This window comes from Dermochelys coriacea, chromosome 6 (genome assembly GCF_009764565.3).
Source record: "Dermochelys coriacea isolate rDerCor1 chromosome 6, rDerCor1.pri.v4, whole genome shotgun sequence".
Classification (NCBI taxonomy): domain Eukaryota; kingdom Metazoa; phylum Chordata; order Testudines; family Dermochelyidae; genus Dermochelys; species Dermochelys coriacea.
The window spans coordinates 36119160-36146547 of record NC_050073.1 but is presented as its reverse complement, the minus strand read 5'-3'; the positions used below and the strand labels follow the sequence as shown (position 1 = coordinate 36146547).

The window sequence follows — 27388 nt, the reverse complement described above, 5'->3', positions numbered from 1 at the left end:
GCAGAGCGGCCAGTACCCCGGAAGCAGACTGTGCGCTGCCCCGGAAGTGACGCGCCACCGCCTTTCCGGTGCGGGTGGCGTGCTCTCTCAGGGCCAGGCAGGGGAGCCGTCGCGGCCATGAGCGTCCCGGCCTTTATCGACATCACCGAGGAGGATCAGGTTAGGGGACCTGGGGAAGCCCGCTGGGTGTCCGCGGTTTGGGCGCTGCAGCCGCCTCTCCTCCGCCTGCACCCGGCTCCCTCCTGGGGTCTCCCCGTGCCGGCTCCGGCCCGCACCGCGTGTCTGGCTGCTTCCCCGCGTCCCGGGGCGCCGGCTTCCCTGACTCAAACCCACCGAGTGTCAAGCCGAGGGACCCGGACCAGCCCTCGGCGGCGGGGGGGGGGGGCTAGTAGCCGCCTGGCTGTCGGGTGGGGGCAGGGAGCCCGCGGCGCGCCCGGGCTGAGTGACCCGGCAGCCTGACTGTTAACGGCCGGGGGGAGGGACGCTCAGGAAGCCACCAGAACCGCCCGCCCCTGTCGCTTGTGCTGCTCCCCCTCCCCCCCGTCCCGGTCCCGATCCCGATCCCGATCCCGTGCGTGCCTTGCGGGCTGGGCGGCCTCAGGCCTGTCTCGGGAGGGGGGTGGGGTTGGAAAGCGTCAACTGATCTTCCTGCCGGTGTCCCCGTAATCGGCTGGCCAGCTCCAGAGAGAGAGAGAGAGAAGGTGAGTGAGGCGATATCCCTTATTGAACCAGCTTCTGTGGGCGAGAAAGACAAGCCCTGAAGAAGAGCTCTTTGTCGCTCTGAGAAAGCTTGTCCCTCTCGCCAACTGCAGTTGGTCCAATGAAAGATATTGCCTCACCCACCTTGTCCTTAATATCCTGGGACCAACGGGGCTACAATAACACCGCCAATGTGGTCAGTTTCAGTCCATCCTAGAATGGCCCTAATAGCTAGAAGCTGTAACTGATCCTCAGCGCACTGAGCGTGAGGTCTGGTGGAGTTTTCATACAAAGCCTTTCTAAAGTCAGAATTAATAATGTACCAGAGCTATATAACTCTTTATCCCAGATGATTCTACAGCACTTTATATTGTCCGTATCATTTCACCTGTTACTGAAATATCTCTTAAGATGAAACAAGGCAGTATTTTAACAGTGCTCAGCAATATGAAACTCTTGAAGACACAAAGCATATATATAGTGTTGAATGGAAAGTTCAGGTTTATATCATTTTGCTGATATTTAATCTTCAAATATTATAGGGTGTTACATTCTTTGTTAAGGACTAAACAATATTTGCAAGACAAACATAAAACATTTCCTGAGACTAGAAAACAAATAAGTGAAGCACTGATGAATATTTTTCAGAGTAGCAGCCGTGTTAGTCTGTATTCGCAAAAAGAAAAGGAGGACTTGTGGCACCTTAGAGACTAACAAATTTATTAGAGCATAAGCTTTCGTGAGCTACAGCATCCAATGAAGTGAGCTGTAGCTCACGAAAGCTTATGCTCTGATAAATTTGTTAGTCTCTAAGGTGCCACGAGTACTCTTTTTCTTTTTACTGATGAACATGTTACATACCATTTTATTTAAATGAATACTGAAATATATTACCTTTGTTCCTGCTGGAGCTCAGTAGATTGTGGGAATAGGAAATCGCAAAAGTTCCATCAAAATGCTTGGGAGCTCCATGAGACCCTTTAAAATAAACTTTGCTCAAAGTTAGAACGCTAAATTTAATGCATTTCTTATGTTTTTGATTAGTTTAAATATTAATTATTTCATCCAATATTGTCTCTTAATCTCCTGCTCCCAAATCCCATGCCTCTAACATCTTTTATTTCTCCCTCCCTCCTTTATTCCTCCCCCAGAGTCCCAGTTTGAGGAGACAAAAAGAAAGTTAACTCAGATATCTGACATTACTTATTCTTTCAACCTTCTTGGTATTAAAATTGCCATTATGGTGTGCGCTAGCTCATATCTTTGAGCTTTTGCTTCAATCTGTCTTGCTTACTTTCTGAAGGCTTTTAAAAAAATATTTTAAGTTCTGTAAAATAAACAAACGTTGAAAATACTCTCAAACCACGGAGACTAGAAATTTGTGTCATGAATGTCTAGTAACAGGTCTTCAAACATTGAATCCAAAATCTCTGTAATATATTGTGTGGTTCTGAAATGTACTTTTCAGTTATTTCTTAAGTAATACCATGTTTATTTAATTTTGATCCTTGATATAAATTCTTTTGAAAACATCTTTATCTTTGTATTGCACTAGCACCTAAAGGTCGCAATCAGATCAGGACCCTATGGTGCTAGTTGCTGTACAAACGTATGACTTCAAAGAGCTTATACTCTGTCATTTAGTAAAGTGTTGGATTATAAAGTTAAGGTATAGGCCTTGTCACCAGGGAGGAGGTGTGTTCTCAGATCATTAGCTACTTTGAGGTAAAATCCTAGAGAAGGCAAGGCATTTGTAGTTTTCACACAAGACTATGAGAGAACCAGCTAACTGTCTTGCTTTTTACTAGGATTTTACCTCAAGTTAGCTAATTTGAGTTAAAAGCACACCTTTTCATTCAAGTGAAGACAGCCAATAAGATGTTGTTAGTAGTATGTACATTTGTATTAGTTTCTTTATTTCTTTAAAAGGCTGCAGAACTTCGAGCTTATCTGAAATCTAAAGGAGCTGAGGTCTCCGAAGAGAACTCTGAAGGTGGACTTCACATTGACTTGGCTCATATTATTGAAGTCTGTGATGTATGTCTAAAGGAGGATGATAAAGGTTTGTGTCTTTGAAAGTCTTGGTATTGATGGTCTTGATTAGCATATTCAGGAACTTTATGATGACTGAGCCTGTGAGTCACCTTAAGTTACACAGAACACTTGCATGGTAGAGAGACCAAGAGAGAGAGTACTCATAGGAAGCTCATTATGCATTAATGAGAATTTTCAAAAGTGTTCAGCGTTGCGCCCATTTGAAGTCAGTGGTAAAAACGCCTGTTAGATTAAATGGGAGCAGAGCTAGGCCAGTGCTGGGAGTTTTTGAAAATCCGACCCTAAATTTTTAAAGGGACCAGCCTATACAAGAACATTAATTTTTGTCAGTAATAGAAGAATCCCAGCTGGGAACTTTGAAACTGCTATGTACAGAGGTTATTCACCTACAGTGAAAGTGATATGATACCATACTCGCACTGTCCTTGGCTGGTGTAAATTCACAAATAGATTTAAAGGCCATGTAAGGCAGTGTTTAGTCTCTGCGGCATATGGTGTAGTGGTCTGTGGGAGTTAAGCCATTCTTTCCCTCCTCTCTTTGAATCTGCATAATGCAGACACAAAAGAAGACGAAATAAATCATTTGCACAGACACCCTCTCAGATAACTGTTGGCAAGGTTTGGAAACCTGTTCCATGGCCTTCACTACATAAAGACTCATACATGAACAGACTGTATTCAGTAGAAGTATCAACATTATTACAGTACAACAGTCTCTTGTTAACCCACAAAAGGGAAGAATTTCTCACAGTGGTGAAGAAATGCGTTTCCTTCAGTATGGTGGTTTAAACAAGGCAAAATATGTCTGTATTCAGTCCTGTCTCTTGATATGCAGTTCCTTTTGAAGAAATAAGAAATATCGTTTGGACCCTTATATAAATCCATGGTACGCCCACATCTTGAATACTGCGTACAGATGTGGTCCCTTCATCTTTAAAAAAGATATACTGGCATTACAAAAGGTTCAGAAAAGGGCAATTAAAATGATTAGTTTCAGAGTAGCAGCCGGGTTAGTTTGTATCCGCAAAAAGAAAAGGAGTACTTGTGGCACCTTAGAGACTAACAAATTTATTTGAGCATAAGCTTTCGTGAGCTACAGCTCACTTCATAGGATGCATCTGATAAAGTGAGCTGTAGCTCACGAAAGCTTATGCTCAAATAAATTTGTTAGTCTCTAAGGTGCCACAAGTACTCCTTTTCTTAAAATGATTAAGGGTTTGGAACGTGTCCCATATGAGGAGAGATTAAAGAGGCTAGGACTTTTCAGCTTGGAAAAGAGGAGACTAAGGGGGGATAAAGGTATATAAAATCATGAGTGGTGTGGAGAAAGTGAATAAGGAAAAGTTATTGTTCCCATAATATAAGAACTAGGGCCACCAAATCAAATTAATGGGTAGCAGGTTTAAAAAAAATGAACGGAAGTTCTTCTTCACTCAGCACAAGTCAACCTGTGGAACTCCTTGCCTGAAGAGGTTGTGAAGGCTAGGACTGTAACAGGTTTTAAAAGAGAACTAGATAAATTCATGGAGGTTAAGTCCATTACTGGCTACTAGCCAGGATGGGTAAGGATTGGTGTCCCTAGCTTCTGTTTGTCCGAGGGTGGAAATGGATGGCAGGAAAGAGATCACTAGATCATTACTTGCTAGGTTCACTCCCTCTGGTGCACCTGGCTTTGGCCACTGTCGGTAGACAGGATACTGGGCTCGATGGACCTTTGGTCTGACCCAGTATGGCCATTCTTATGTTCTTATGACTGTGTCTGAGATGGGTGATTAATCATGTACAAAACCAATTTCCATTTAAAAAATAAGTGGTGAAATAAGATTTGTTGCTGTTTGAGATCAGGGGGCCCCATTCAAGTAAGAGGCAGCATAACTTTAAGAAGAATGAGGAAATTTGATGCAAGTAACTGTTAACGCTGAGGTTAAACTAAATCAGTTAACCCTACCCTAGAAATTTAATATTGTCTTCTGAGACCTTTCGACAGGATGCAGTACTAATTGCAATAAATGTTAAGTGTACTATGGCTCTTACCTGAGTTTCTGTGCATCCTATATTCTAAATTATTCTTTGTATGTGGCTATATCTTTTAGGTGTGACAAAATCGATAGCTGATGTGCCTATCTTATTTGAAAGGGTGAGGATTCATTTAGGGATGAATATTTATGCATATTGATCAGACAAATGCATGTAAAATATATGGACAGACCCCATAATTCTATAGCCAGAATGACCATACTTTTTTAGACGGAAGTAGCCTTATTTGGAGAAGATTGTATTCATAATAGTCTGTCATGCTTGTCATGGGGAAGCTAATATTTTTTTTTACGTTGCTTTTTGGGGTGTACAGTTAATCCCAGAAGTTAAATATTGGAAACGCTAATCTCCATTTTGGCATTCTAGTGAGTCTAGTGAATTGGAATATTATAGTGATCTGTTTATTGGACATCAGGGTATTTGAGATTTAAAATAGTTTATGCAAGGGCTGAGTGAACCAGTGTAGATAGTGATGGAAAGTTGTTGCAAACTCTTGGCTGCTCAGTAACCAAAGTGCTCTTGGGTCTGTGTTATCATGAGCCGGTGTCCATAGCACAAACTGCAACTATGGCTGCCATTAATTGGCACCCTTGTTGGCAGTCTCAATGAGAATTATATTCTTTGTAGGTTCTTGTACAGCTCTTATCACTATTATTTGAGTGCCTTCCAGTTATGCATTAAGCAATGTAATGAACATTTGTCACATGTAGTTAATTTTCCTCTTATCTTCTCCCCAGGGGTGGAGGGTAGTGGAGGGGAGATTGTGTTTGCAGTGTAGTGTTTTGGTACGTTTTAAAAATATATATGGACATGTCACTTATGTTTGTTAGAGCAGACAAGTCAAAGTGCACCTTGCACTTGCAGAGGAAATGAGCTTTATTGATGGTCCTTAGTTTCTGTGGGAGTTCGTTCTACGGTCTGGGACTGACTCCTGAAAAAGCTTTGTCTTTGGCAGATCAGCTTTACCCTTGTGATAAAGTACCATTGTGCCTGAGGTACAGAGTTATTGATCATAGTCCTCATTCTGAAATTTTAGGTGATCTTTTAGATGTGTTGAACCCAATCCATTGAGTGTTTTGAAGATAGGGATGGAGATCTTGAAATTTACATTGGCTTCCCATAGAATATTGAGATTGATGTCATGGAGACCAAATTCTCTTTCCACCTTAGAAGTGGAAAATAAATAGGGTTAAGATACACTGGCAGGGGATTGCAGGTTAAACTGAGCTGCTGTCACACACGTTATTTGTCCAGTTTAATAACTGATTTTGTAAAAAGCCTTTGAGGCTGGAATTGCCCTTTTCCAGTATGTCATGATGAGACAAAACAAGCATTAGTGGCAGGAGCATTTCTAGCACTGATGCATTAATTGTTGCCTGTAGTGTTAAGTTGATGCATGTTTTGTTTATGTATAGATGTTGAAAGTGTAATGAACAGTGTAGTATCTCTGCTTCTTATCCTGGAACCTGACAAACAAGAAGCTTTGATTGAAAGCCTGTGTGAGAAGTTGGTAAAATTTCGGGAAGGCGAGCGTCCATCTCTGAGGCTGCAGCTGTAAGTATCCCTTAGGGATTGGGGGGACTAAAATATTTTATAAAATATTCTTCCTTTCAGGAGGAGGGATAGTCGTGTGTGTGTGTGTGTGTGTGTGTGTGTGTGTTTGGTTTTGTTTTTTGTTTTTAAGTACAGGCCTAGGAATTGAAAACTGGCTTCTATTGAATCTTTGTACATGTGTGACCTTTGCATTTTTGTCACCTTTTTGCCTCTTTCCCCCCATCCGTACAAATGGGGATACCTACCTACCTCACTGGGATGTTCTGAGGCTAAATTTATTAATGTTTTTAGAGTGCTTTGAAATCCCCTGATGGAATGTGCTATAAAACAGTCAGCCATTATCATCTCTGTCCTAGCACTGAGATGATGGTGGTTAAAGCCCTGTGCGGATACAAAATTTATATCCGTGGCTATCCGCGGAGCTGCAGGGCTATAGCAACAACGAGCGAGAACAGCAGGCTCACCAGCAGCTGTCCCTGGTTACACCAGTATGCGCAAGCAGCTTGCATATTCCTGGACCGCTGTGTGGAAGGGACTCTTGTCTAGTAGCGTGCAAGCCGCTTGCACACACTAGTGCGAACAGGGACAGTTGCCAGTGAGCCTGGTGCCTGGCTCAGTGGATGGAGTTGGGGACGGCCCAGCCACACCGGAGCAGCTGCCCAGGCTGGGTGCTGGCTCCTACAAGTGGTGGCCCAACATGCTGCTGCTTTTGCTGCTGCAGTTCCTGACCCAATTGCTGGCCATGGCCCCGCAGGTCTCGCTCGTTGTTGCTAGAGCCCATCAGCTCCGCGGATATCTGCTTTATATCTGTGGATATAAATTTTGTATGCACACAGGGCTCTAATGGTGGTTAGACAGATTTACGTTTTATATACTAGTACACGTGTCAGTGGACACATTGGTGTCTTTGCATATTCACCTCATTAATTGCCAAACCTGCTAGGGTCAATTGATTTGTTCTTTGTGGTTTAGGCTGAGCAATCTCTTCCATGGTATGGATAAGAATACTCCTGTGAGATATACAGTCTACTGCAGCCTTATTAAAGTGGCCTCAGCATGTGGTGCCATTCAGTACATTCCAACTGAACTAGATCAGGTAATTGATGTGGTGTCACTAGTTATTTTCTACATTAACTGTACGCGGGAAGTCAGAGGTAATACATAGTGGGTATCACTATTTAAAATTGTCAAGCTCAATTGGAATAAAAAGCAAATTTTTAATTGTGGTTTTTGACCTATTAAAAGTTTTTGTCCCTACAATCGAAGTCAAACTGCTCTTCATAGCAGACTAGAAAGTAAACATCTCTCCCTGATGTTAAACACATCAGATCTGTCTGAGCTTTGTTTGAATATGCAGCGTGTGGGAAAAGTGCTGTAAGCAGCTTTGGACACTAGTTTGATGTCCCTCACTATGGAGGCTGAGATCTGTAAGCCCACTCTCCTCCTTTAGGAAGAGGGTGCGAGGTACTGATTTGGGGCCCTCCAGTGGTGCACTTTCCTGATTTTGGACTGTGGAGTGAATACCCAGACGAGCCAGACAGGGATCTCTGGGAAAGATCTTTCTGTCATTCTTTTTCCTCTTCAGGAGAGCCTGGGTCATGTTTAAGTGGGCAGTATTTGTAGTTCTAACGTTAAGTCAGATGACTCTTCAGAAAAAGTTTGCAGCACTTCTTTTTGAATTGTTTTCTATGTAGGTTCGAAAGTGGATTTCTGACTGGAATCTCAGCACAGAGAAAAAACATACTCTTCTGAGACTGCTGTATGATGCATTGGTGGACTGCAAGAAGAGGTATGTTGAGTTAAATAAGAAACTAGAGAATTTCAGTAGTTTTAAATTAGTATATAGTATGAGATTTGGGGGGAAATCGTTTTTCATTACACTATTTACTATAAATCTTTTAAATCTCATGGAATACATCTGGACGTACTTTTATTACATCTTAAACTAATATTTAAGAGCTCTTTTAATTTTAAGTTAAACCGTTTTTTCTTAGATACTAAAGTTAGTGGGTTGATTGAAAGCTATAAACTTACAAAAGTAAAACTTTTGCTTTCCTTCTAGAAATGATAGCATTATGCCAAGTTTATTATTTAATTGAGCTTTGATGTTTTAAAATGTGTGTAATGCCATCTCTATTGTTCAGTTGGTTGGGGGGGAGTGTCTATTAATCAAAGTTATCATAATCAGTCTGCTGTTGACAGGTTTCAGAGTAGCAGCCGTGTTAGTCTGTATTCGCAAAAAGAAAAGCAGTACTTGTGCTGCTAATAAAACTAATAAATTTGTTAGTCTCTAAGGTGCCACAAGTACTGCTTTTCAGTCTGCTGTTATAATCATTACCTTTGAGACAAAGCTTTGCACTAGACATGGGAATTAATGTTAATATAATACCTGCTGAATTGTTTTAAAATATCATTGGGGATCAGATTAGGAGTCTGATCTAATGAAGTAGGCTGACCAAAATAATTTGACATTTTATGTAATTCTGTACAGGCTACCTGCAAATTAATTTGTGTTAATAAATTGACAGCAGCTCTTGTTTGTACACGTTAGCATAACTCTTTACACTTGCTGATAAAAAAGGATAAACAAGAGACACAAACCTTGCCTTCACAAAAGTAAACTTTTTTTCATTCAGATTTAAATAAAGAATTGTTACACAACAGTTTCAGGATTTTTGGTACGTTTTAACACTCATTTCCTTTATGTAGATGGATAGCCCTCTTTATCTTTGTGGACAAGCAGGCATCTTATTTTACTATGCTTATTATCACAGCCCCTCAGAATATTATGCACACACTTTTGGTATCCCTCTCCTTCACTTAATTAAAAAGGACTTGAGGTTATTAAAACATTTGTAATTAAAGGTTTGAGGTTTTGGTCAGTTTTTTGGGAGGACAGTGTGATTGTGATGGTTTTTGCTACATGCCCTGCTGCAAGAAGAGGGCAAAAAATATTGTATTTAAATGAATCTTTGAGAGGAATGATTTTCATTTTTTATAAACTGCTAGATTTCACATATGGCAACCAGGGATCAACTACTCATGGGTTTCACTGGTCATGGATGTTGGGAAACTGCTATGTTGGCTCTCACTTGGGGGATCCTGCCCTAAATTGGGGTAAGGCTCCCAAGAGAGGCTAAGCTGGTATCAGGGATGATTTACAATGATATTGTGGTGTAAAATTGGCTTCAGTGTAGCCAAGGATCTGAGCCATAACCTTCATTCAGCTTCTTATTCATTCAGCCATTTTCATTAGAATACTTTTTTCGAGGATGAGACTATATAGCAGCTCTCAGGTGGCCAAAATAAGACTTATACATTCTTTGAGAGGTTAACCAAAGACCTTGTATGTAATGAAGAGTCTATGCTTTATGTTTGGAAAGTACTGAGTTAATATACATTTCTACTCTGTAAAAACTGCTTATTCCAATGGAATTATAGAGCCCTATGTTTTTCTAAAGCAAAATGATAATTAGCTGACTGCAAACATTACAAATGTTGTTAAAAATAAGCCAAGATAAAAAGGATCATCCATTTAAGTCATCTAATTAAAAGAAAAGCTATTTGCAATCGAACTAGCTTGCTTTTCCATTATCATTTTCAAATTCCACATGTAGATCTTTGAATTGAAGAGGAAGTTAACAAATTGGCTCCAATTGTCTTTTAAACAGTTAACTGTTTACTAACTTGGCTAGTTAGCAAATCTATATATGAATTAATTTTCTTTAAATTGTCTTGTTTTTGGTAATGTATTCCACTTTACTACCAAAATTGTAAAAAAATATCTGCACTATAGAGTTAAGCATTAAAATATGTTTCACAAACTCCTGCATGCATGGCACTACCATCTGGGTCAGTGTAGAGTTTGCAATCAATAGGGCAATTTTTCGAGCACCTTATTCTTCTTAGGGGAAAGAAAATAAAGAGTGACCTTTGACCTAGATCATTCTCCTGGATCAATGGGCAGGCACTATCTGCAATACTCTGAGAAACTCAAAGCAGCATTCCAGCCTTAGCATTCAGGAATGTTGCTAGACCCAGCAGTATGAGAAGATAAATGGGAATGGAAAAATTAAGTGATAAAGTCATACTTCAATTACTTTGTCTGTTTATAAACAAAGGAAATGGAGAAATAATTATTTAGAAGTTTTGAGAATTGAGGTTTTTAACTTTTCTGATTTCTTACCGGCTGTTGTAAGATTGATTGATATGTATAGCTAATGGATCTTCCATAGTGTATGACCATAGAGTGTACAGTTCCAGTAACTTCTGAAGGCTACTTTAAATATAGATGTTAAACATGCACACTTCCATCCCACAGTAATAAGTGACAATCCTGCTACTTTCTGATGGAAGTTTCCTATTTCTAATGTTCAAGAATCATTGGGCGTCCTTGGAGTAAGAAAATAATATTAATTTTTCCACAGTGAACTGAGGAAAATTGGAAGATGGCAGGGGTTGCCTTATTTCTGAGATCTTTATTGGTAGCTGAATTTTGTTGGGGAGATGGTTTTTTTTCCTCCCCTGCTCTTTGTGCCTCTTCCTGCAGAGATTCTCCACTGGAGCTTTGTGCCTTAGTTGCAGCTGCACATAGTGTGTACCCAGCTGTAGCAGAGTGAAACTGCTAGGCATAGCAGATTTTGCCTCTCTTCCAGTCTGCTGGTGCTCCCAAGGAAGCACTCAGCACAGATCTTGTAATACACAGATTAGTTGTATCCTCCCACTGAATTTTTAAAATGTAGAGTGACTTGTGATTTCCAAATCTTATTTAAACCCCCCTGTATACTCTGTTCCCCTTCTCACCTCTCTATTCCTGGTTTCAGCTACCTCCTTCCCATTTACTTTTTGTCTAATTATGCATCTAGATTGGCCAGTGCAGCTGAAAGTATTTGCCTGGGTCATCTTTCCAGCAGAATATCAAAAATACAAGTGTGCACAACACAGGAGATATACGGCATTGTAGAGAGCTTTTGTAAAATGTAGACATGTATGTTGCCACGTTCAGCACCCAAATTTATATCCACAGTCCAAAATTGAACTGAATTAAATAGGGCAGAAATGTCTGCTATACTTGTTCTATGGGAATGTAAAAGATTGGAGGGGAGGGAATTTAATTTTTTGAAATTCTTAATTTTACATTTTCTGGAAGTACAAGTGAAAAATCTTTTTTTTTTTTTTTTCTAAAAAGTGAGCAGCAAATATTTTCTCTAAAATAAGCTAAATACCCTATAGCAAGGATAAGAGCAAAGCTCTAGTGTTCCACATCAAGCTTGTCCTAAATTCTGCAGCAGATCAGATCAATTCAAAATAGAGGTTTATGTTAAATATGAAAATATTACAACCAGAACAGTATTCTTCGTGAGTTTTAATTTTAGTTTAGTTTCTAATTTTTTCACTTTCAAAGTGTTGCAGAATTGAAAATAATTTATCAGTGGAGAAGCTGGAAATCTTGGCAGGTGGGTGGAAAACGGTGCTTTTGGCAGCTGGGAAGTTGTAGGAGGCAGTTTGAGATAAGCACACTAGCTGGACCTATCTACTAAAATGATCAGCAATGAAATAGTTAACATTGTTGCCATTTGAGGCCTTGTCTTTGTTGCTAAAATAGATGCATGTATAGGGCTGACCTCAGCAAGTTTGCCTGATGGTAAAACTAAAGTATCTAGTCTTCAATAACTTGGGATCTCTCAGGTGCTTTAGTAAAAACGTATGATTTTTAACAGTGAAGGCAAGGCCTAAATTTTCACAACTAGGTTTTATAGGTAGCAGCTTTCTGAGATGCATGGGGCAGTTCATGCCTCTCAGCCATTATTTCAGGTTGTCTACACACAGTAAACCTCATCTTAAATTGATTCATTGTGTCTTCACTAGGTGTTTATGCTGGTTCACTGCGTTGATGTACCTTTGCCAATGCAAAAATCTCTTAATGTAGACACTGCCTTAGGGCTAGTCTACATGCATCAGGTACTGTGTTGGCCATAACTTAAACCACTTGCCTAGATAAGCTTTTAATTTATACCTTTTGTTAATTTGGTGCAAGTTTGTGTGTAGACTAGCCCTTATGCTGACAGCACTTCATCAGTTGATTTTCCAAAGGTGAGCCAACTGTATTCACAACCATAAAGGGCTAGAATCTTAATTTTAAAAAATAAAATAAAATTAAGCTTTGATCATGGAATAAAATTCTGCAGCAATAGCAGTTCTGTGGCAAATTCCGCTGTGTACACAACACCTTGGGCAAAAGAGATGTTTTCCCATTTCATCCATTGCCAGATTGAATCAGCTATCTCTTGCTTCCCATCATGCCAGAATTCTGTGGGAGCTTGAAGCCTCTTCTTAGAGAGGATCTAATAAGTGACAGCTTTGCAAGATTTCTCCTTGAATATTATTTTCTTTAATAATAACATAATGAAAAAAGAATAGTACTATAAAAATACAAAAACACCTCTCACCTGAGCCCCCTATGGGCTAGCCATATGTGGCTGGTATCACAGTGCTGCCAGGGGTGATTATGATTCATCACTCGGTTTCTGCCCTTTCTGACTTGTTTAGAGTTCATGGTTAAGGGTAACTAGTTATATGCCGACTATACTGCTAAACCTTGCAATTTGAGGCTTTCCGTTAATAAAAATCTACTTGTTTCATTTAAGGACACATTAGAATATCTGCAAATTTATCACAGAAGGAAATCCACAGTGCCTGGAATTGCTGTAAAGGAAATGTTCAGATTTTCATGTTACAAAAATACTTTGACACTCTGAAGGTTAGAATAATCAGTTTGAGCTTCTTACTAACAGGCAAAATAGAGCTGATTGTGAAGGGATCCCCAGTGTTATGTCTAGAGGGAAGGAGGGGAGAAGGAATCTTTTTCTTTAATGTATTAGACACTTTTCAGAAAAGTGCATGAATTAGTATCCTCCTGATTTGAGATTTGGTTCCAAATGTAGATTAGCCCCTTCAAAGCAAGTAATAAGATAGTTTCAGAAGAGAGTTGTTAGTGATTTCATGGGTAGAAATCACAAAATTGGTTAAATTCTGCTATTGGTAATGTTGTCCAGGTCTCAGTGACTCATTCAGAAAGTTTGCGTCATTAAAGAAAAGGTCAAACCTTCTGTCCATGTGGCAAACCACCTCTCTTATTTTGATAGTGAAGTTATACCTTCTAAAAGGTGACTATAGAAATGGTATTATATCGGTCTATGCTGAAGCTTTTGTGAAACCTCCAACAATTGGTGGCTTCACTACAGCTAGCAGTGGTGAAATCACTAGCATATACATCAATCACTGCTTTGTTTTACTACTCCATCATCTAATTAGGAACTGGTCTGCACTAGCATTTCCATTTTTGATAGTGCTGGTAGGATGTTGTTTTTAAAAAAACAAATAAATAAAAAAAAACCCACCAAAACCTTCAACGTAGACAAGACCACAGCTTTCCATATCAAGTTTTACTTAGTTTACTTGTAAAGATTTTTTCTAAAGGTAAGCCTGGCAAACCAAAGCTGAGTTCTATCTGACTTTCACATCATGACCAATAATAAAAATTCTGCAATTGGAACTTAATTGTGTGAATGTGAGAGAGAAAAATCTGGCTCACTCTCGGCTTTATTTGCTTTGCTAGATTTTCAGGAGCAAAAAGTAGTAAAAACTTAATTTTGACACTAAAGTCAGTAGATGTGATTCTGAATGCTCACAGAACAGATCTGTTAAGTAAGAAGGTGCTGCTTTTACATAGTCACTTTTCTGACCATAAATGCTCTTTAAATATGCCATCTTGCATTTTGAAGTCAACTGTGCAGTACTACTTATTCTGCAGTGATTAGATCCAGATGTGTGTAAAAAGAGTGTTCTAGTGAATCACGTGAAGCGGTTCCCAGCTAGGAAAGCTTTCCATAACTAGCAGGTAATTTATCAATTTAAGAGAATGAAATGAAGGGTGAAGATAAACATTTTGTAAAACCACAATTGAATGAATACATTTAGCTAATTTGTCCTCTTCACTGCAATTAAAATTGATCATCCACATCCTTTCAAATACAATTTCAGGTGAACTATAACTTCATAATGGAGTTATTTAAATATTTGAGTAGCTTGTAATTATTTTTCAGCATTCCTGAGGTAACACTTTTTTCTCTTCCCTCCCCCCATAGTGACTCTGCAGCCAAAGTAATGGTGGAACTGTTGGGAAGTTACACAGAGGATAATGCTTCCCAGGCTAGAGTTGATGCTCACAGGTAATATGAAACTCTTGGATTTCCTTGAAGGTCACTTGTAATGCAGTAATTGTATGGTTATGAGCTTAGTGCCTCAAATAATGAGAGCATTGAACAGTCAGTTGCACAACTGACTTTTAAATGCCAAAGCTTTGTTAAACACCACAAAGCATGTTCAGCTGATTCCTTTGCGAGTCTTCCTACCTTTCAATATTCTGTTGGTCTCAAACCGCACGGGATTGTGCTGGCTTGTTGCTGGAGGGTTAGAGGTCAGGAAGTACTTGTCAGCAGCAGAGAGAAAGGCATGTTTTTATGAAGGTTACTTTATATGAAATACTCTTTTAAAATTATCTACTTCTTATAAAAGGCCATTTTTCTGAGTTTTCACTGCTCCCAGAGGGTATGCTGGGAGGTCTTATGGAGTACAAGACACCATTCCATGGCTTTGGATAACACAGAAAGAAGGTTATAGAAGTTATATTCAAAATACTGTGAAAAGTGTCATCCTTGCTATTGAGTTCATTCAGTGTAGTGTCTTATTGTTATGGGATACTCTTAAGTAGTACCTGTTGGTCATCTTCATTGCTCTTGCTGAGTAAATTACTTACATACATTGATTCTTATGCAATAAATTGAGGAAGTTAATTTTTTGTAGCGGATGCTATAGTTCAGTTTTGTTTAAATAGATTTAATCCTAACATCTTCTGGAGATTGTGAGCAAATAGGTCATACCGTGCCCATTTTCTGAGAGTACCCATAGATTTAAACATTTTGGTCACACATACATCAAAGCTAGCAAAAACTTTTGATATATGTGATAATCTTATTACATTTGGGGAATGTAGCATTCCCTCAGATCTACTCAATAAAGTTATTTAAATTCAGAATATTAACAGGAACTGCTACATGGATCACCACACTATGGATCACTAGAAAATCCTTCACCTAGAATGTGATTAAAGGAGATGTGTAGCTAATCACAGCTTACAATCCTGAAACCAGTCTGAGATGCAGAGGACACAGCTCTCCAGTGTCTCAGTCCAGTGCCTTAAACATAAGCATGCCTCTTTTCTCTTGCAGCTATCTGTTTCATTCTGTGCACAGAATGCTGTAGAACAAACAGCATGTGATCGTGTAATTAAAGACTTATTGTAGCACATGTGAGAGGGCTGAATTCTTGCAACAATTCTAACTCTTGAGTGCTTGAGTTTTCAACTTCAATGTTTTTCAAAAGTAGGATTTTTATGTAATTTCCCCCTCTCTTAAAAAGCAAACTTTTTAAAAAGAAGTACATCATCTTACCTTATTTGTAAAATGAGTGAATGTTGCCTGACTGCCTCCGAAGTTGGAGATGTGAGGCCTTGCCCAGCAATAATGGTTTCAAAGTGCATAGAATTAATAACTACCAGTGGGAGAATTAGAACTAACTCATGGACTCCTCCTGGTTTCCAGCCCAACCCATCTTGGTCTCTGCCTTCCAAAATGCTCAATGCGGGGCTTAGGAGCATGCTCTGTTTAGTTAGCATGTTTGGAGATTTTAGCACTATCTAACAAGCTCTACTGAGCATGTGCAAATTGTGATTTTTTTTTTTTCCAGAGTCTTTTAAGTCTGCCAGACCTGTATTAGTTTTCACAGGAAGGTAGAAATGCACCTCTCTGACCCTAAGATTCTCCCCTGCCATGTTTCAAGTTCTTGTTCCGAAGCATGGAAATACTAGAGTTTTTCAGCAAAACAGTTGAGTTGGGGGGATAACGTTGTCAAAACTATCTATTTTTCTTAATCTTGTTCTCTAAAATGGCTGAACTGTTTTCACTGAAATAGGGGGGCAGGGGAGGGATTCAGTCTGAGGAAGAGCCTGGCATGGGAATTTTCAGCCAATATGATTAAAGTTTGGCAAAAGTAGAGCATCTGAAAATAAGTTTTCATAATAGAGAGTGTTAGGCAATCTTAACTATAATCATTGATACCGGATCTGCTTATATTACTGAATTAACCTTTGTATACTTACTAGCACCAAATACCCATATCTATGTACAAAAAAATACCCTTAAGACCAAACTATCATACCAAATACTCGTTTCTGCTTGTGTATTATAGTCTGGTGACCAAGTACTTTTGTTCTTACCTGTTAGCAGTGTTGAGAAGAGAGGGGTGGCCTTGAGGTTAAGGCATTCAGGAGATCTAGGATCAGTCCTGCCCTATCACAGACTTCCTGGGTGACCTTGGGCAAGTCACTTAATTTTTTCATGCCTCACTTCTCTATCTGTAAAGTGAGATAATCCTAATACTACTTTGCTTCCACTTGTTTTATTTGTCTTGTTTTTTCAGACTGTGAGTTTTTCCATGCATGGACTGTCTTTTACAGTAAATGAAAAGTGCCTGATGCAATGGGATCATAATCTTGGTTGGGACTTCTAAGCCCTAGTGTAATGCTAATATTATCCTATACCTTGGTTACTTGTAAATATAATTACTAAACATGCAGTTTAACAAAAAGTGTTTTTTCAGGAGTTATAGAAACTTTATAGGACTGTTGAAAGTTTTTAGCTGCAACTAGTAAATTATGGACCTTAATATGTTTAAGCTTCTTGGTGTTTGTTCTGCTTTGTGTCACGTGTCTGAGTCTAATCCATCTTCCCAAAGTGACTTGGTTCTATGAAGCTTATAGGTGATATTAAAGATAGTTTACCGATCTTTCTTTATGATGTTGGACAAATCACTGTGACTTTGTTTTCCCCTTCTTTAAAATGGCGGTTAAAAATACTTCCATAGTCACAATGGTGATGCGAGCCTATTGTATTTGGATTCACCAGAAAGCACTGTGGAAGTGCACAATAAATATTATCATTTAATTGGCAGCGCATTTATTTATTGTAACCCATGTGTACTTTCCTTCCCTAACTAGATGTATTGTCCGAGCACTGAAGGACCCAAATACCTTTCTCTTTGACCATCTTCTTGCCTTAAAACCAGTGAAATTTTTGGAAGGAGAACTTATACATGATGTAAGTAACTTTGTTTTTCAGAAAAGTTGTTTTGACATCTCCTGAGTGGGCTTTTTTTTTCTTTGTTGATTTAATCTATTTTGAAGTTGACTTACTTCAGCTGCATCCTATGCAGGAACAACAACCATTGGCCTGCAAGAGATGCTTGAGCAAGGGATTAATTAAAAAATGTATTTGCAATTTGTTTTCTTAGACTAATTGTAAGAAAAGGGTACAAATCTAATTTAAGGTGATGAATATGATCTTCACAGATAATCACTAAAGCAAGTGCACTTTGGATAAGGAAATCTTGTCACTAAGATCCAAATTTTGCCATCAGATACATAGGCACCAACTGCCTTTGAACTCGAAGGTAGGCCCTGGGAAAACAAGCTCAAGACAAATTGTCCATTTTGAAGTTAGTGGGAGTGGTCATTATCTAGCGGCAGATGTTGGCCCTAAATGGTTAACTTCATTCTTTTTTTTTTTTCTGATGCCATTTGCATTTTGTAAGTACATTCAGAGAGATTCATTAAACTGCACCTGAGCTTTTCATGTGCCTTCAGTGCAAATGCTCATGAGGTACCTGTTCAGTTTGAGTGTAATGACATTTAGTTAAACTGCTTTTATATTTGAGGTTTTCCTTCTTTTCTTTAGCTTTTGACCATTTTTGTGAGTGCTAAATTAGCATCCTATGTCAAATTTTATCAGAACAACAAAGACTTCATTGACTCTCTTGGTAAGTTTTAAATTATTGCATTTCTGACTTTCTACTACTCTTTCCATGGCTTTGGATATGGAACTTTCAATGGCCTTCCCTGCTCAGTTGGTTCAAAGCTTAATCTTTTTTTAATTTTATTTTAAAAGTTGCCTAGCATCCCCTATTACGCTCAATGTCTGTGCATTGACAACTGATGTGGAATTATAAATTGTGGCACACTTCCATGTCCTGCCTATGCCCTACATTACAGCTTACTAGTTTATGTGTATAGAGAGTATAGTGATATCCGCAAAGAGGCAGATGACTACTGAACCTAACAGGTACTAGGCTTTAATTATAGATATTTAGAAACTTTTTCTCAGTCACTTGGAGGTACATTTAATTGTGGCTTTTTCTTAGCTAGAATGAGTTAGTATTACCTGTCTGCTTTTCTCACCCCAGTTTAATCTTTGGGGCTTTTGCCACAAGTTCTTTATTCATTGAGGTTAAGGCCTCTTAGCTAGCCATCCATCTTTGGACAAGACTACAGTTTGTCTTGAGCTCATACATTCCTTTCTCTAACAGCAAATACTGTGCTTGTCAACTTCATGTATGAGCAATCCCATGTCAGACATCTTAATACGTTTTCTGGTACTTGCTTTAATACATTTTTCTATATAGAAAGACAAGTACCTGTAGATTTCTTTTATCTCCTATTCAGGTACTATGTTTCATAGGTGGTGTTAATTGTAAGGGAGTTGTTAAAAAATCTGTTGGTAACACTTCAATGTTGTACAAGAATTTGAAATTTGTGACATTCTAAACCAGGAGTAATCAATAAGCAGGGTGTGCCCTGAATCCAGACCACCAGATGCTTTTGAATGGACCCCGAAATCTTTTTATTTACTTATTATTATCATCGTTTTTTTTTTATTTTCTTTGGAGTCTGGACCTTGACTATACCTTGACCAAGAAATTTGGACCTTGACAAAAAATAATTGACTACCTCTGCTCTAAACATTTGTTTACATATGATAGTGCTAAGCTGAATCGAAGCAAACTAAAATTTATGAAGTATCACTGTAGTAAATACCTGAATAGGGGGTCAGAAATTTGACTTGTTCCTGAGCATAAATAACTAATTGCCTGGTGGCTTTCAGAGGAGAAAAACTTATACTAGTTTTGTGATGGTCAAGTAAAATCTTAGTATGATTTAAATGGATAGTTATCTCAATAATGACTATGAAGCTTCAAAGCAGTGTCACTGTGTCATATTCTGCTCAGGAACAGATGTTTTCAAGCAAACCAGTTGGTCTTGAGAATATTAATGGTTATGGAGAAAGCCAGATACATAAGTTTGTTTTAAATTTGACATTTAACACTATTTAATTTTTTATACAATCCATGCATCAAAGCATACACTGGGTTCCATTCCCTTTATAGAATAAGATACACTGGGCTGAAATATTAGGATTCCAGTTTCTTACATGAGAATAAGCATATTATACAAATGAGTACAAATGTAGGCAGGCACTCAAACAAATTTAAAATGAAACAAATTTTAAAATTATAAAAGCAAATAGATTTTTTTCACCACACAACTATCTGTGGTACTCACTGCCACAAGAATGCGTCAAGTATTAGACATTTATCCATAAGAACATCTACAGTTTTAATAATAAATTCAAAGGGAAATGTAATCCCCATGTTGCGGGACATAAAACAGCTACCTGGGGTTAGGAATAAGCTACTCTATGGGCATGTTGTTGCATAATTGTTGATTTTTGGAGGGTTTACACCTTCTTCTGAAGCAGTTCATTGATGGAGATATGATGCCAGATGAGATGCATCAGTAACCTAATTCCGTATTGTAATTCCTGTGTTCCATTTTTTTTAATGCATTGTGGCTTGTGGTTGGGTAATAAAGGGCTGACAGCTTCTGTTAAGAACGCATTTTAAAAATGGGTTAAAGAGCACAAAGAATTATTGAGTAGAGCTAACTCTTCTGAATAAGTTATACATTTACAAAATAATCCCACAGTTTTTACTTCATTACATGAGTACTCATGTAACTTCTCCCAATAACCTGGCAATGTCAGTTACACAATAATTACCATGAATGACAGCAGGGGGCAGGGGAGAAGGTTACTGTGACACGTTACACTTTTTATATTCTGGTAGTTGGACAATTAACTTGTCATAAGTTGTATGTCATAAGACTGAATGAGAGAGAGTTCTCTTACAGGCATCAGAAATTGAGCTTAAAAGGATACATTTGTCCAGAAATCCGAAACAGTTAGGATAACAAAATATAAATTCACATTTGAGATGCTGGAGTGAAGCCCTCATCTTGGCAAGACACCCCTGGAATGTGGTGCTTTTTGGGAACATGGGGTACTGTAAGAAAATTCACCAACTTATGCTGAACAGTGCTTTAGATACATAATTTCAAAAAATGCATTAACTTTTAAATAATTTGATACAAAAGCATTTTTTCATATGCAGAACCAAAATTGTTTAGCTTTAAATTTTAAATCACTGAGCACATCTTTTGTGTATTCTCCAGTAAAACAATGTAAAACTTTTTATAAGGCTTGGTCTACTGTGACATTTAGGGTATTATCCAGACCAGTAAGGGATCCTCTGACCTCCTGCCTTATAACTATGGTTGCCTTATTACCATGCTGTTATGGCTCAGAGCCTTGGTACCAGTAGTCAGTCTATAAGCATAAAGGTTTCATCCTGGCTTCTGAAGAGTGCTCTGTATACAGAATTTTTAAAAATGCATTAATTTTTAAATAATTTGATACCAAAGCATTTTTTCCTATACACATCTGAAATTGTTTAGATTTTTACTCACTGAGCAGAACTTTTGTGTGTTCTGTATTTATGAACCCTGCAACACTTTTGATTCAGATAATAGTATAGCTTTGCTCTGTCCTAAAGTTTGGCCTGTATAACTGTTTTGATTTGGGAAGGTGATTTTTTTTTTTAACCAAAATAGTTATATCAGTAAAAGTCCTAATGCGGACACAATGTTATCTGAAAGGTGCCTTATATACCGCTTAAGTTATAGCTATATCAGCTGGTATAAAGTACCTTTATAGTGGTAGAGCTGCAGCCACACTAGGGAAGTTGTACTGCTTTAACTATATTGGTATAGCAACTTTCTAGAGTAACATGCCTTAAGAGCGCATGTAGGGTTTGAAGTGACAGAGTGTTAGGGGTCAATGTTTCAGTCAGAGTTGGCCTCTCATCTTGTTTAAATCCAAGACGGCATGTAATTTAGTAGGCTTATTCCAGAATAAGGGTGCCTTTTCTGATTCAGTTTAACAGGAACAAGGCACTCTTATTCCAAAATAAGTGTCACACAAGGAGTTATATTCAGAAATAGCCATAAGAGTTTGAATTCAGACAACACCTTACTCCAAATTAACTTTCAAGAGTAGACAGTCTCTTAGTCCCCATTTTCTAGATTCAGAGCTCACCAAGCTTTGGTGTGATTGACCCTTGTTCAGCTGACAAGATTCTGGTTTGTTGTGCAGGTCAGAATTAGGGTGTATTAACAAAACTTTGCGAGGCAGCTTGTATCGTATCTACCCACACCATACCTGGAAGAATCTCTTGGTCCTGTACTTCCATGAGCACTTCATTATTCATAGCTCAAAAAAGAGGATTCCTCTGCCTTTACTTCTAAACTTTTATTGCTTAAATGATTTAACTCTACCACCTAGCTGTATAACAAGGGTGAAGTACAATAATATAAAGAGATGCAAATGTTTGTGCATTGCAGATGCATTGGGCTTTGGCAAACCACATTCTGTCCCAGTTAATTTGTTTCATCACATGAAGCTATGCAATGGAATGTTAATGTCAGCACCCTCTTTATTTACACACTGTGGAAAAAAAGGAGTAGTAATTAACACTTTGACACTCCCCCATTGATGTGTAATTGACTGTTTCAAAGGAGCACTGGTTCAGAAGCTATTGCATGCAGTAAAATTACATTTTCTATATTGCAGCTTTTTAGGACAGGGGTCAGTGACAATGCAGAAATTGCTCAATGATGCAGATTTTTTTATTACTACATTAAGGTTTTGACATATTGGTAATGAATAAATGTTTCCATAAAATATTTTTTTTATAACTTTGATTTTGAAATGACACTTAAATGAAGACACTCCTGGTATTCAAGAAAAATGTTATAGTTTTGTAAAACAAAACATAGTTTAGTGCAATGTAAACTATGGGTATCATTTGGTTTAATTCATTGTAGTATGTCTGAGAATAAATTTACTGAAAACTTTAAGACACTGGAACTTTGTATTAAAATATAAAAGTATGACTAGAATCATCAATATGCACTTCCATTTTATGGACAAGAGAGAGCCTGCTGTTTGATAGCCACACTTTGTGTATTGTAGATAAGGTAGAGCACAGCTACTGTTTGCATGAGTGTATTTGAAACGTCAGAAAAGCATACAAATGACTATAGAACTTAGTGCAAAAGAGGCCATTTGTAATACATTAAACTATTTTCATACATTTGAAGCTCCATAAATAAGTTGCTTGTCTGTTCCTAGAAATAATTGCTAAATGCAGTTTTGCTGATTTTTGAAATATACAATAAATGCTTTGCATCTATTGTGTGTTATGGTCACACACCAATATGATCGGTACTATTCTTGCTTCCTTTCCTATATACAGGTTTAATCAGTAAATACCTTAAATCTGAAAATTTAGAGATTTTCAGTATATTTAACATATGCTAATTCTTGTAAAACTTACTTTTCTAACTGAACATTATTTTTAAATGGTAAAAAGGTAATCTATGTCCAATTTTAATAGCTTTCTCACTTCCTAGTATTTGTTTGAACTGTCAGAAAATTATGTAAGGAATCTCTTTGTCTTGGCCAGGATTCTACACACATGTAAAAGTAGTTTTGAATTACAATGCTAGCAACATTTTCTGGTCACATTTAATCTAAACCTTTTAAAAACCGTTCCGGGGATAGAAAAGAATACAGAAATCTCTCAGGAAGATTTAAATAGATATAAATAGCTTCATTTTAAACTTATTTTCCTGAATTTTTTTTAATTAGCTGTTTCCTCTTGATAGGCATGATGCTTTGAAATTATAAATTAGTGTGAATAACAGAGTAAAATGAATTATAAGTAGTAAGTTTTGGCATCTAATAGAGTACTTGCTTCAGTTTTACTCTTGTTTTGGATTCAGTACTAATTGAAAATGAAATTAGTCTGTAAAAGCTATTCAATAAAGGCTCCTACAGGTGGCATCAGTTTGTTACAATTTGTTGTTTTATTAATGTTGACAACTTAGGCCAATAGTAGCATTATCTTGTGTCAATTGAATCGCCCTAACATGTCCACGTCTAATCTGGTGTTATCAACAACCTTTCTTGCATCAAAAAGTTTATCAGCATCTCATTTGCATTTGTTAATTAGGGTTAATGTGCACTAATTGATTTTTTGATGGCTGTAGATTTCCATTACACCCAGTTAGCTATAGTTGCTGGTGGCTCTCATTCATTCATTTGAGTTATGATGATCACATTTTTGTTGAATCTGTGCCAGATAGGGAACCTGCATCATAATTATTGCTAATTAACACAACATGATGTCCTGTAATAATGTGCTTCCCTGATCTTTTATTGGCATACAGATGTTATAAATTTCAAACTTAAATATTTACTGAGCTGTGTGAATATCTGTTACACTGGATTAAAGTGACTAAAGTTAATTTTAATTAAACTTTATGCAGATTCTAGAATTTAGCTCCAAAAACTTGATTGGCTGAATAAGAATATCCAGATAAGGTGTGATAGTTGGGGAAGGCCATATATAAGCCTTGCTTGAGGAAGGAAGAATGGTTTAGTTCTTAAGGCTTGGTCTGGGATTCATGAGATCCTGGTTTAGTTCCCTGCTCTGCCAGACTTTCTGTGTGAAGGCCTTAGAAAGTCATGTAATCTCTGTGCCTGTGTCCCCATCTATAAGATGAGCACATTAGCATTTTCCTACATCACAGGAGTGTTGTAAAGATAATACACTGACGACTGACGCCTCCTGTTCTATGGTGGTGAGGGCTATACAAGTACCAATATAGGTATGTTTCCATTTCCTTTAATATTTTTTCATTTCTGCATGTCTGGGAATATGTTGCCACTAGGTGTCCTGTTCTTCGAAGTCTAAGAGGAGTCTCCTGTTAAGGCTAATATATTTTCTCAACAGGATATATTTCTTTAAAAATAAATAAATAAATAAAAATCTGCTTTTAGTAATGAGCATTATCAAGAGAGACGTTGCCTTCAAGGAGCCACCTTCCGTTTTAGTCTTAGCCACAGAGTATGTGTATACTGGAAGAGGACCAAGGGGGATGAGAGTTCAGGATATTGTAGCAGTGGGAGGGGGCTTGGGCACCATTAGGGTCATTTGGGCATCCCTGTTCCACTGCGTTTCTCTTCTGTCTGGTGATGCACTTTGAACTAATTTTGTCTACCCCCCATCTTCTGACATTCTGCCCCCGTATTGGGAAACACTGCTGTAACGAATTTGGAATATATAAATTCTGTTACATTTCAAGGAGATGTGAGCTGACTGTTCACTAGTTGATCAATACCCAAGATTTTGCTGTTTTTCTGCATTTTTCTGCATTTTCAGTGCCAATAACTGGTCCAGAAGAACCTAAGAGCAAATTGGGTGTCTTTGTAAAGCACAAGGTAGATGCAGGAATGTTGATAAAGCCAGATAGGGAACATTTACTCAAACGATGTAAAGTGAATTTGAAATTATTCTGAGGCATATGTAGTAGAAAGAACGTGGAAAATAATTAAACTTGTTTATCAAATTATAATTCATACCCATAAACTATCAATGCTCTGTTGTGCAGGCTTGTTGCATGAGCAGAATATGGCAAAAATGAGACTACTTACTTTTATGGGAATGGCAGTGGAAAACAAAGAAATCTCATTTGACACAATGCAGCAGGAACTTCAGATTGGAGCAGATGATGTAGAAGCATTTGTCATTGATGGTAAGAAGAGTAAGCATGCTTATATTTTACACTTTTCATGAGGACTATTTGTTTTTATTCTAAAACTATTTCCTTGTTTTGAGGATTTTTAGAACAGATGTGATTTGGGGCTTACATGATTGGCAGTTGTTTAACACACAGAAGCTGGATAAATACACCATTCTTATAATACAGATACTTAGTTATCTTTAAGAGAACATTACATGCAGTTTGCCAAATTCCGTACACAGCTCTATAGAATATTATAACTTAAGCAATGAAAAGGTACTGCTTGTTTTAATGTAGACTTGTCTGTCAAGCCACATGTGGTTTAATTTTTACATAAATTTAGAAATACAAATGGGGGGGGGCTTAATGTGTGAAACATCATATTTAAAGACTTAGCCAACTGTTGACTTTTGAGAAGTGTTTTCTTTTCAGTGACAGGAATTGTATTTCAAATAATCCTTTATAGAACTAATAAATTGTTTGCAGGTTTAATTTGTCATCTGTTTTTGCTTGCTGTCATTAAAACAGGATGTGTTTGTAGGGGAGAACAGTTCATAAAAACTGTACAGGATATTGCTTTAATAGATTGGCACCAAACCATAGGAATTCATGGATGACCTTGTTACGTCACTTTGCTTTTCTGCCTACCAGATTGTTATTTCACTGTTGGCTTAACATCCAGCAAGTTGTTATTTGTATATATTTACATGAATTCGAGTTTAAAGATGCTTATACTATTTTATGTCCTTGCTATCTCTTGAAAATATCACTCAAATCGTTTTATTTTTTTCAGCTGTAAAGACAAAGATGGTGAACTGCAAAATTGATCAGACACAGAGAAAAGTAGTTGTCAGGTAAGACTTAATTCTTTGCCGCGTTTTGTAGAACAATTTAGTGTGTTCTAATTATTTCATTTAATATAGCTGTTTAATATTTTAACTAGAAGCAAGGTATTGTTCCTATCAGTTGCCGGTAGTTAAATAGTTGCTATTTATCATAATTTTATTAAAGCTCAGATTGAATGTGATTAGCTTATTTAATAAGAGAGTCCTATTTTCCAGCACATTTCATTTAATGACCTAACAGTGGCAAGAATACTAATGACTTTTGCAGCTTTAATTACTTGGGGAAGGCTACTGCGTGGGTATGGTGAAGCCTTTTATAGAGAGATTAAAAATAGATGTTTCCATATTCAATTTGGAATTTGAGGATTACATTTACCTTATTTCTAGCTAGAAATGTACAAAAGCAAAACAGATATATTCTAGAAGAGCAATGCATAGCAAAAATGCTGTGTCTTAATCCCTTTTTCAATTTTGTTTTACTTCTATAGTAACAGCACACATCGGACTTTTGGAAAGCAGCAGTGGCAACAATTGTATGACACACTTAACTCCTGGAAACAAAATTTGAATCAAGTGAAAAACAGTCTCCTCAGTCTTTCTGATACCTGAATGTTGCGGTTTTTTTGTTTGCCTCAGAGCAGATTCCAAAACCATAGTAAAAACATTCAAAACTTCATTTTGACAACTTTGAAGTTTTTTTGTCTCCAAAATATGTGTAATTGGTTTTAAGACATTAAAGACTCAACTACGAGCTACAAAAGCAATAAAAGTAAAATGGGAAACACCTTGAGTTCATTAATACATTTTTAACAATAATGAACAATGACCATATTGGCTATGCATTAATTCTTTTTGGTTCTCTCAATTTTAATCCTTTGTTTGAGGGGGAGGGAGGGCGGAGAGAAGCAGTAGGATGATGATTCAAGTAATTCTAAAGTGAGTGGAAATGGAAAAGAAGAGAAATGATTATCGGCTGGATAAAGAAAAATTAAATCTTTATGAAATTGCCACCTTATTATCTCTGTAAATGATACATTTGATTTACCTTTTAAGAGGCAATATTTATTTTAAAATTCAGATTGTATCTATTTGTACTTAGTATATTAAAAAAAAATTAACTCCTTTAAGATCTGATGCATGTAAACAGCAGACGTTCTTATTCCTGTGCCAGTTAGTGAGTCATAAAGGTTTGAAGGAACCATTCCATTCTGAGACATCATTTGTCACTTTTATTTGATAGTTGTGCTAGTGCTCATTCTGGCAG

The 27388-nt window shown here is 37.5% G+C and overlaps 1 protein-coding gene across 1 annotated transcript; it reads left to right on the top strand.

Annotated features, from left to right (window-relative positions):
• Nucleotides 1-28: 28 nt before the first annotated feature.
• Nucleotides 29-26906, top strand: EIF3M (eukaryotic translation initiation factor 3 subunit M). Its single transcript, XM_038404473.2, has 11 exons — nucleotides 29-159; nucleotides 2629-2761; nucleotides 6207-6345; nucleotides 7318-7441; nucleotides 8040-8134; nucleotides 14493-14576; nucleotides 17462-17561; nucleotides 18198-18279; nucleotides 25148-25291; nucleotides 26073-26133; nucleotides 26613-26906. Exons 1-11 carry the CDS (start codon nucleotides 118-120, stop codon nucleotides 26731-26733), a joined length of 1125 nt encoding a protein of 374 aa, XP_038260401.1. The 5' UTR covers nucleotides 29-117; the 3' UTR covers nucleotides 26734-26906.
• The last annotated feature ends 482 nt before the right edge of the window (nucleotides 26907-27388 follow it).